This window comes from Pinus tabuliformis, chromosome 2_2 (genome assembly GCF_031772625.1).
Source record: "Pinus tabuliformis cultivar Carrire ecotype Pingquan chromosome 2_2, CPIR1, whole genome shotgun sequence".
Lineage (NCBI taxonomy): Eukaryota > Viridiplantae > Streptophyta > Pinopsida > Pinales > Pinaceae > Pinus > Pinus tabuliformis.
This window is the reverse complement of record NC_142300.1, coordinates 487411860-487424005: the sequence shown is the minus strand read 5'-3', so window position 1 is coordinate 487424005 and position 12146 is coordinate 487411860. Positions and strand designations below refer to the sequence as shown.

Sequence of the window (12146 nt, the reverse complement as noted above, 5' to 3'; positions counted from 1 at the left end):
ACTGGAATACTGGCATCAATGATACATATATTAGTCCTCAGTTTAGATTCTTTAGATTCAAGGAGTGTTGTTATTTCCAATCAGGGCAGTCTGCAGTGCCTGTCCTTTGTCAGCTTGATGTGCTAGTTTTTTAATCATCGGCATAAGCATGAATGCTAACAATTAAGACATTATGCCTATGAAGCAAACTGATACTCTTTTTAGAAAGTTTTCATATATATAGAAAAAACGAAACTGGAATACTAGCATCAATGATACATATAGCAGTCCTCAGTTTAGATTCTTTAGATTCAAGGAGTGCTGTTATTTCCAATCAGGGCAGTCTGCAGTGCCTCTCCTTTGTCAGCTTGATATGCTAGTTTTGTAATCATCGGCATCCCAGCAGAGACGACAAAAGCATGATCCAAATGCATATTTGAAGCATCCGTCGTAGACCTGTAACAGACAAGGAAGTGAGGAATTAAGACAACGTGTAAAGTAATGCAAAAATAGGCGTGAGATTCAGAATTTTGACTATACAGCTCAAACATACTCCATAATCATGCCAAGTACTTGTTGTAGAATCATATGCTCCTCATTCGAGATGTTATTGTTTTCTTGGTTTCTTTTTTCTTTGTGTTTCTACTTTTACGATGTCGATAATCAGAAGAGTCATGAGAACAAGTGCTAAGAGAAACAATGCCGCCAGTTGAGTAAGTTGGCTTATGCTAATGGATTCCATGTAATGTGAAGCAGAGAGATGTATGTCAATATCTAGGTGCAGAAGGTGGTTTTCTTTTGTAAGCGAGAAATTAGGCATTGCTTTTGCCAATTTATAAAAGAGTTCAATGTGTTTGCAAGCTGGTTTTAAGTGTGAATGGAACTGGGTTTTTGAGAATATTTTACTGTACAACCAAATAAGGAAAGCCATGCAAGATCGCAAGAGTTGAATGCGGGATAAATTGCTGACACGTGCAAAAGTAAGTACATATACGGATTGATTTGGAATGGAGCTGAAATACTTGAAGATCAGATCGGAGGGGATATAATCCAATATGAGGAGCATTTATTGGAGGAGGCCAGTATTTAATGATCGTCATAAAACGAAAAACTTACGTTAAGTGAGCAATCGGTGCAATTAAGCGATCTATCTGACATCGGAAGCAGATGGCATATGAAATGATGTATGTGACGGCAAAAGTAAATGGGAAATTAGGTGATGTATCTGACATCAGGGGCAGATCTCAAATGAAATCTTAGTGTTAGATTGGGTCCAAGCTATTCTAATAAACAATTTGCAATTAAGCGATCTATCTGACATCGGAAGCAGATGGCATATGAAATGATGTATGTGACGGCAAAAGTAAATGGGAAATTAGGTGATGTATCTGACATCAGGGGCAGATCTCAAATGAAATCTTAGTGTTAGATTGGGTCCAAGCTATTCTAATAAACAATTGGCTAGACAGGACAAGTAATGAGTGTATGAAAGACATGTTCAGACAACAGGTATAATTAAAGCCCTTTCTTATAAAGCACACTACGTAATACTAGTTATATTTTATTTTATTATGCCTCCATGTATAAGACTCTAATGCATATGACTGAACTACTTACTTATGCAGGTATCATGGTTTCTAATATACAGAAGGTCACCTTTGCAGCTACAATCATAGCTGCCCCATCTATTTTTGCAACTGCTCTCTGAGCACTGGCAAGCTAAGAGACAGATTGATACTTGTAATTTGCTCATTTCTACAAATAAAACTATAATGACTTTCGTGACATTGTGATTCCTTTATAAAGAGTAAAATTTAAGCTTCCAAAGAGACCTTGTAGCTGTTTGCATTCCATCAACGTCTCAATTCAATTATAATGAGAATATATAAGGTAATGATCCTCAAGAACGTAGTCATTATATGTAGCCCATAATCACATGTCATTCCACAAATAATTTTTAAATACACCTTAATACTCTAGTCCTGGTAGTTTATCCCATACTAAAAGGTCATTATTTTAGATAAATTGGCCCTAATTTAATCCCCACACTTGCCATTTTACCTGCCAACCTATCTTGCCCCTTCTGACATCATCCCATTTTAATTATGTGAACAGTGATACAAGCTCCCTACTTCCTCAAGAAAATCTTGGAGCTTTCAATTTTAATACAGTTTCCAGCCATTAATAAAATCGCTCAAACTTGACAGCTTTCTAGCATTCAGCCTACAGATGGTCCTTGCATCACTATAATCTTTGCTTCATAGTTAGTTGCCTAACCGATTCCTAAAGCATAATGGTAAATTCACTTATCTCCTCCTTCCTAATTGTCCCCACTACAACATTGCCTAGTTACCTTTGGCTGCCTCATTTTTAAACACGCCGACCTTTCAGGGATTGATTACAAAATTGGCCAGTCTTTTCCTGCCTTTCAACAGTGAAGGAAATTCTTCAATACTAAAATAGACTCCAAAGGGATATCGTAATTAATCCCATGTTTATAAACCCACACCAATGCACTGAGTTAAGCCTACCAATTCTACTACCTAATCAAAAGTTAAGCCTTAAAATCTGACCAAGGAGGGAGTGAGTCCTGTGGTCTGAAGGTTTGATGACTTCTAATATGTAGTCCTCAGTTGTATTCTCTTGGGTGAATAATAGGCTCTGGAATTGTGCTGCCTCTCTCTGATACAAGATGTCTTCTTGTAGTTGTTGTTTTTTCCGCAACTGTTTTGTGCTGTTGTGTTTACATTTCTAAGTCAATTCTATATTAAAAGGTCAACCGCATGTTTTACAATAAGAGACCCAATATTTATGGCAAAAGAAGACATAAATAAGCCTCAACTCCCAGGGGTGCGACTCAATTGGAAATCACCGTGATATGAAGTCTTTGTGAAAATTTGAGGTTCGAGGTTAAAATCCCCTGATTTAACCAGCCCAGCCCAGTTGTTGAATCTTCTGGATACATAAAATAATAATAATAATAATAATAATATAAAGGTTTTAAAAAACCATAAAGAAGCCTTAAATTGAATAACTTGTACCAAAGTTCTAGCACCACCATAGGCACTGCAATAAAATTTGGTCCATCTCATTTCAATATCAAAAATCATACTAACTAGTGAAGCATGAAAGAGATGAACAAGAAGAAACAGAAGAAGAAAAATGCAACAAAGTTGGTTTCTACTTACCAGTTTTATCTGTTGGTGATTTAAGCAAAGCAGCTTGGGGAAGATCAATGCATGCATTTGCTTCAAGCTGAAGCCGGAGAGACTGCTTTTGTGCTTCATTTTTAAAGCTTAAGTCTTCAGGAGCAGACAGATCCTCAACAGACAGACAAGGTGGCTGTTCGAAAATGTCCAAGGCTGGGAATTCAGAAGGTTTTTCCTCAGGCAGAACTGGCTGGTCCTTTTGCAATTTATCAGGAACTGGAAAGGCACAAACTGAATCTTGCCCAGTAGAGACATAGCTCTGCTCCAATTTGGAAGCGACCACAGATTCCACATTCAAAGTGTCTAACTTTTTCTGATTTGGGGAAGTGTCAAACTCTTCAGTAAAGTCGATAGATGTGTCAAAAGATAAGCTTTCGCTAGAATCATAGCTCTGCTCCAATTTGGGATTGGCCTCAGATTCCACATTTAAAGCATGTAACTTTTTTGGATTTGATTTTGGCTTTTCAAACAGCTCAAACTCTTCAACAAAGTCAAGAGATATGTCAGAAGCCATGCTTTTGATAGCAGAGTCGGGACCTGGTGGAAGGATATCCTGAATGACTTCTTCACAAATTTTCCGCACATTTGTACCAACTACAACGACTTGATTTTCAACATACTTCGTTGTCTCCTGCAAAAATAGTAATGTTAAAAAAGCTGTCACTTTCACCGTATTGTGTATGTAAATATTGACTTTCCAATAGTAAACCTAAAGACTGAAATAAACTACAGTATAACCTTTCGGAACCAGCAGACTCCTACTTAGATATATGGATTAGAAAGAAGACACCATACAGGAAATCAAAAGAAATAGTCACAAAAATGGTAGTAACTGGATATTATACCAACAATTTCTCTTCAAAAAAACTAATGAAAATCATAATATGCAGATGCTACTGATAAAATTGATGTGTCCAAAATGACATGTAAATGTTAAGACTGAAGTCTAAGATTCTCACTTGTAGTAAAATAGGAGAATTTTGATCCACCTCCACGCAGATGGCCTCAAACTTTTGGTACATCTGATCGATCCAAGATAATCCTTTTGATGTAACATCCACGTCAAATATTGCAAAACCTTTTGGCCCCATGTTGACTCTATTCTTTCACTGCAGTGCAAATAAATGTGAGCCTTAACTTGTCCATGCTTTTATCCTGTTCTGTGCACTAACTAACTAGAGGCATAACTTAACAAGCTTAGAAGTTCTTAGAGCGGAAGAATCCTCAAGAAATTAACTTAGATGACCATTAGCAGCACTAGTTTATATATGGAAATATTAACAAATACAAACAATCAAAATTAAGCATACAACCCATCAAAGGGGGGGGGTAGAATAATACTTTGAAGAAGAATATCATAGTTGCAATAGATTCAGAACATACTAAGAAAAACAAACAGCTTTCATGTAAGAAACCTTGCCGTCATTCACAATCAATGTCAAGATTTTCATTCTTTTAAGCAGTGTATGGGCAACACACATTTCCTGCTCTGTCAACCACAAAATTAACAAGCTCAATCTATCCCTTGTGAATACTAAGCTATAATGGTATTTCTTATTGAAATAGTAATGCTAGTTTCATTTTCTGTTCTCCGATGGTAATAAAAATGTAAAGTTTGAAAAAGCATGTACGTAAAAGGCACAATTGGAACATTTATTTAAAGAAACATGATGACAGAAGTATAGAGAAATGACAGACAAATATGGAGTGAGGTTATCTCTGGGTCATCATGGACTTTACTCCCCATGTATACATTATAAACCTGCAATATCCAACAGTGTGCACGGAATCAAAGAAAAAACAAATTCACAAACATCTTCATATAAAACAATGAAGCATGCATATTCTAACTTTAAGCCCAGCGCAGTTCTATGCCATAAGAACTTCAATTGGTCATGTGCTAGCAGAAATGCCATTCAACATAACATCACTAGGCACTGATGCATTATACCAATAACTTAAAGATACTACTGAAAATCCTAATAGTTTCCTTTTTTTTCAAAGATGATCGAAGAGGTTCTTGGCAAACTATGATCCTAAAAAATTTGTCAGTCATGATGACGACATAAAGAATTTCTACCTATCCTTATTTCTGATGAATGTACAACACAAGGATGTGGTTTGCAAGCTGTTTCCTTATACCTTTGAGAAAAAAGCATCCACATGGTACTATAATCTACTTGTTGTTTCCTTATACCTTTGAGAGGGCTTTTCTTAGAAAATTTGATGAGGGAAAATCAATGGCTGGGAGAATAACCTGTTATGTGTTAGAACGGCCGATACTATGGCTAGACGGCCATTGGTCGTGAAGTGATCGCCAGGGCCAACCCTGTCGTTAAGGGATTCAAGATTGACAAACTTTGACGGAGTTCGCACATAGCGGAAGCTGTGGGAATCACACGTTGGATAGGGCTTCACACTTAACTGGCTAAGGCTTCGCTCTTCACTGGCTAGGACAGGAATCCAAGTACAGAGGCATTTGATGTCGCAACAATCACAATGCCTGCAGGCAGATGTAAGAAGCCAAAAATTAGTTAAGTAAACAAATTAGATGTATGAGGCCCATGGAAATTTAACCTGAGCAGTTTCAATTAACTCACTGTAAACAATAAATCTCACCTATGTCTGGAAGGCAGTAATCTGGTAATAATGGGGAACATATCGCTGCAATGGCAGTTGGGCTCGATGCGTTGATCAGGTTCACCGCTAGACATAGTCGGAGAGACGGATTTCCTGCCAGCCAGAATGTAACCCCAACGGACTTAGGGTTTTGCAGAGCCATATTCGGGGGCATCAAAAATTAGTTAAGTAAACAAATTAGATGTATGAGGCCCATGGAAATTTAACCTGAGCAGTTTCAATTAACTCACTGTAAACAATAAATCTCACCTGTGTCTGGAAGGCAGTAATCTGGTAATAATGGCGAACATATCGCTGCAATAGCAGTTGGGCTCGATGCGTTGGTCAGGTTCACCGCTAGACATAGTCAGAGAGACGGATTTCCTGCCAGCCAGAATGCAACCCCAACGGACTTAGGGTTTTGCAGAGCCATATTCGGGGGGCATCTCCGGGTGGTTAGCCATAGTTCCATGGTGGACCGCTGGATCACGCCTCTCAGATCAACGGTCGTGGGAGAGACCACTTAGCAACTGGAAGGGTGAACGCCTGGCAGCTGACGGCATTAGACTTAAACCATAGTGTATCAACCGTAATCCGCATTCAAACTTAAACCATAGTGTATCAACCGTAATCCGCATTCAAAGAAGATAACATTAAATGTTGCAAATTAATGCTAAGGCAAACATAGCATTACTTCATGCAGGTGTGAACTTGTTTTAATTACCTGTACCTCTCCCAACTTTTTCCTAACTTTTGAGCCTGTATGCCTAGGTTTGAGGCCAAATAAGACGATGAATCGTTTGAAACCTTTGATTGGTTAAAAATAAATATTTGATTTCGTTCGGTTTTAAAAAATAAAAAGTATTTCATTAATATAAACGGACTTTGCTTAAAATGGGAAAACATGCATTGGTTTCAGTGTCAGACTAATGCTTATCGGTGAAACCGATTGCTATAGTCCCTGCGGTCCTGCGGGCAGGGACTAATAAAAGAATACATTAGATAAGTGAAATTAAAATATCAATATATTTTTTGATAGATACTATAGCAGGTCATTATACTCTATAAAAATAACTATGGTAGAAATTAAAACATATGAGAAACAAAAATGAGTCTCAATAGTGCGAAACATTAATAACATATTGTAATAATTCATGACAATATTATATACTAACCTACTCAGAGTGTTTCAACCCATTTGGATATGTGGTTTTGTAATCATAGCCATGAAAAAAGAGAAAAAGGGAAAATTTATTCATTTATAACTTTATAGAATAAATTGTAAACAAATTTTACATAAATGCCCAAATTAAAAAGGTTCATTAGAGGAAATTTCAACCTAAAAGTGCCAATGAAATTTTCATGTCATAATATGTTAGCTAATCAAAATATTTTAAATTTAAAAAGAGGTACATGTAAATATTTCGGAGGGAAAAGAAGAAAACTACCTTTTTTAATTGTATTTTTTGGCTTATCTCCTTATAGGTTTACTCAAATTTCAAGTGTGGACACCCATTGGATGCGGAATTAAATTCCGCATCCAACAAGTACCCACTATACATACTTTTGAGAAGACCCACATTGATAAAAACTGAATATTAAAATAGTGTGCTCATTTCACATCCAATAAGTACCCATTATGCATACTTTTGAGAAGACACAGATAAAAAATTAAGATACATTCAAAAAGTGTGTTCAACACACATTTTTAATGTATCTTAAATTTTTATCAATGTGGGTATTCTCAAAAGTATACATAATGGGTACTCGTTGGATGTGGAATTTAATTCTGCATCCAATAGGCGTCGAAACTCAAAATTTGAGTAAACTAATAAGGAGAGAAACCAAACATACAATTATAAAAAATAGTTTTCTTCTTTTCCCTTCAAAATTTATAACACTTATTTTATTATTTTAACTATTATTTTATTATTTTTCATTAAGAGACCACTTTTAGGCTGAAATTTTCTCTAATGATAATTGTTGTAAAAACCCTATCACGAAAATATATAACAAACCAAAAACCAAAAACGCATTCAAGAGAAGGAATGAAAAGGGGAATAAAAATTTCCAATAAAATAAATCCATAATAAAGGATCTACTAGAACCTTCTTAGTTGAAACTTGAAAATGATAATATTAATAATAAGTTGTGACTAAAGAAAAAGGAAAGAAACGAAGTTTTAAACCAAAAACTATAGGAGATTTGTTCGATATATCATAGAAGAGAAGCCACAGAGACAACGGAACCTATAAGGTTTTCCTCTTGATTTTTAAAGAAAAATGTAAACCCATAATGTTGTATAACACATTTCGTTACAATATAATAAGGGTTGTGAAAACCCTTAAGGGATTCATCCATTTTATAAAAGAATTAGTAGTATAAAAAAAAAACAATCAACTAATCCTATATAAAGTAAGAGTAGTCGAAATTTGTTTCCTCTTTCGACTAGTAGTAAAGTTATCGATGAAGCATTTAAATCAATAAAAAATAAATGGAGACCAGAGATTATCCGCTAGAAATAACGAATTATTAATAATATCCACGAGCTGTAGATAAGTTTTGCAGAACACAAATTACCAGCAAATCCTAAAAGGTTGTATTGAATTGATATTCCATTCCAGGTTAGAAGAGAAGAAAATAGTTTCCAAAGAGGGTTTTGTGAGAAGAAACCTCTCTAGGGTTCTGCAACATAAAGGGTACCTTCCGTAAACCCTGCAACAACAAGATATGCAAGAAGTACAGTACTGGAAACAATATTATATAAATTGTAAACACCATTGAGAGATCAACGAATGTTGCAAGAAAAGGTACTAGCAGTCTTACCTTGTCAAAATGGTTAACACATTGATTGAACAGACAACGCCATTAATAGATAAAGAGTTCAATGAATTCATGGAAAACTGTGTTAAATCACCGACAAAAATTATGTAGAAAAATCCTAGCTACAAAGTGGCATGGCCGGTGACAAAGACAGTTTAATGAGTGAGGTGTGATAAGCACACAACAAAGTCATTAAACACCACTCTAAACCATAAAAAAAATTTACACTTTTGATCCAAAGATGAGCATACACAAGCATCATATTTTTAGGTTACAGTTTCCGTAAGTGGAACCAAGGATTAATGCCACATGTAAGCATTATACAACATAGAAAATGTTCTATTTAAATTCATAAAAACACGTATTAACATTAATATAAAAGATTGATTATACATTACCACATTCATAAACTATAGAGTGGTAGAAGCCATTTATATGGAAAAATAGCGTACAACCTTTGTAACAAGACAGGATGGTATATAACCTTTGTAACAAGTCCGGATGAGGCGTTAGTAGTCATTGCATCAAACTACAACATGAGAACAATATTAGACCTCTGTATACAATCAGATATGAATACTATATTATCATTTCATAATTATAATTGATGTATTCACAATATGTGCAAGTATCGAAGTTGATTTGGATTTTGAACCATAGTGTTAACTATTATAAAACAGAGTAATGAGAACTTATACAAGTAAATATTGAGATTACTTGCTAAGTATGATTGTGGCAAAAATATATACTATTAGATAATGCATCACGAGTATAAATTTTGAAGATGAGTGACAAAGTTTAATAATATAGCCTCTCAAGGTAAAGTATGCAATTATAACAATAAATTGATGGTAGATGAGATTAAAAGAGATTGTATGTACATTATTTACTCAAATATGTTATGGTTTTGATCTTTAATGAAATTGGAGTATTGTTAGAGAAAGAAGTATTGCAATTATAACAATAAATTGATGGTAGATGAGATTAAAAGAGATTGTATGTACATTATTTACTCAAATATGTTATGGTTTCGATCTTTAATGAAATCGGTGTATTGCTAGAGAAAGAAGTATTCTATCATTGAGTAAAATATCGTATTGTTTCATACATATTTAAAAAAAAAAGTTTAGGTGTCAGTGTATTTATAAGTGGTATCAGAGCTATAGGTTACAACATTGGGCCTTTATGGGTCCTGAAAATAAAATAATTATACATGTTATGAATATATATTTTTCAAAATACTAAGAAGTGTGGAGGATGATTGAAGATATTAACAGATAGGCTTCCATAGGATCACCAAGAATTGATGAAGAACTTGATACTAAATTAGGAATAGTGGGTGGTGGAACCAACAATGCAAAGAGGAAAGAATCTCAATTACTACAAGTAATAAGAAGTTTGAAAATAAACCTATATGAAACTAATGAAAACCATGAAAGTTTGACCAAATCCAAAGAGGAATAGGAGGATACAAATGGTTATTTGTTAGGAAATATAAAAGAAGAAAGATTCAGCAAAAATATTCGTAGGAAAAGACCTAGAAACAAATCTACTAGTAGAATAAAAAACATAAATTTTAGTTAAAGCCAAAAAAATGAGTCTAGTAACCAGGGAGAACAAAAATCAAGTAGCAAAACTTCTATGCCTAGGAAAAATAAGTCTACCTCTCATCTAGAGGCAGAGTTTAGAAATACTAGGCCTCCTAATTTTTATGATGAATATGAAGGAGTGGAGGCAATATGTCCAACTATTTTGAAGTATACAATTGCCTAAGAAATTTGAAAGAAATATTGGCAACCTACTAGTTGACTGGTAAGGCAACCTTATTGTGGGAAGAAAACAAGGATGGCAAGAGAATTAGGAGCAATAATTTAACTTGGAAAATTTTCAAGAAAGAATTTTATAAGAATTGCTCGAACGAGAGGTACTTTAATGAAAAGGAAAGGTATTTTCATGAGCTGAAATTGGGATAGTCTACCATGGATGAGTTTGTAAATAAATTCATGAGTTTATTAAGATATGTACCCTATTTGAAAGGGGAGAAGGAAAAAATATAAATAATTATCAGTTTCCTGCCTTTTTCATATAGAGAATGAATTGAATTTGACCAATTGAAGACCATGGATGAAACCATTAGAAAGGTCAAACTATGTTTGAATTAGAATAAACAAAAGCGGGAAAATTCCAATGGATGGGTGAAAAAGAAATCATAAATACTCAATAATAAGAAGAAAGGGTTTGGAAAACCTACCTTTTCTAAAAGTGTGCAAGCAAGGAATTATAATAGAAAATTTAACTAGCAAAAGAATTTGGGTTTAAAAGGAATGTTATCCGGGGATATACGATTATAGGGAAAAGTATCCCCCCTATGTTTGGTGGCTAACCTAGAAAAACACAAAGACAAGGAACCTAATGCTTTCGTTAAAGTAAATAGATGAAAATATGAAGCCTACCTAGAATTTTCACATTCTTTGTTCCTTCTTCAACTTGAATGATCCAATTCCATCTCTAATTATCAAAATTAGAACCTGTATAGTCAGATAACATAAGCCAAGAAACTAAGAGGACTATGCAATATCATCTAAATAATCTATTCAATGGATCAACATGGTATTGAAATACATGAAATAAGAACATCACATATAGGAAAAAAAATAATTCTTTGCATTAATATAAATGGAAGGAGTTACAACCATAAATCACAATGTCCACCTCCAATCACCCTAAATGCATGGAATCAAACCTATCTCAACAATAACATAAGGGTATAATCACTCTCTAAAATCCAACCCCTTGCATATGGAAGGTAGTAAATATATAGAGGAGTGGGGCAAGTTGAGACTTCTCATCCAATTACTAATCTAAGCTTTTAGATCCACCTTAGATGGGAGGATTTGATGCGGGAGCATCCAGCCAAAAAGGAAATTATTGTAAATAATAGAAATAGGGGTCATTCATTAGTTAATTAGATATTCTCAAATAAAACTAGGAGAGCTTTTAGGCATAAAGGAGTGGATGTCGATCATTAAGTGATAAGGATAGCTTTTCTATTTTAGAATAGGAAAAAGACAGAATAAAGCTAAAAGATGCTTTTGCCATATGTATGCATTGCATGAGCTTTAGTTGAGTGATTTTGGGATTTTTTATCATGCTAAGTTTAATAAATTATGGAGCCTCATAGGCATGGAAGGCAAGGAGGAAGGAAGAGTGTGAGGAGTGAGTGTGTGGAGTGAGCAAGGTTTCTCCTTGAGAGCCTTCGGGAAGTTTGTAAAAGGGCCATAGATTTGCATATCTGGCCATGAATATAACTGTTGTGTGAATATTTGTTTTATGTAAATATAAGTATGATTTGCATGGACATGATAGTGGTTAGTTGGAATAATGAATTTGTGTGAATTCATGTGTGTTGAATGATTGATTGCTGGTCTTGGTAATAAGGGCGTTCGGCGTTGTTATTGTTATTATTCGGACCTCATGCGCCTTTGCTGTATATTAAATATCGAAGTCATTTCCTTT

General features: G+C 34.7%; 1 protein-coding gene across 1 annotated transcript; it reads right to left on the bottom strand.

Annotated features, from left to right (window-relative positions):
- Positions 1–290: 290 nt before the first annotated feature.
- LOC149193480 (uncharacterized) lies at positions 291–4468 on the bottom strand. Its single transcript, XM_089407326.1, has 4 exons — positions 4148–4468; positions 3168–3819; positions 3021–3045; positions 291–435 (listed from the first exon to the last, which is right to left on the bottom strand). The coding sequence occupies exons 1-4, from the start codon at positions 4277–4279 to the stop codon at positions 291–293; spliced, it is 954 nt and encodes a 317-aa protein (XP_089263452.1). The 5' UTR covers positions 4280–4468.
- Between the last annotated feature and the right edge of the window lie 7678 nt (positions 4469–12146).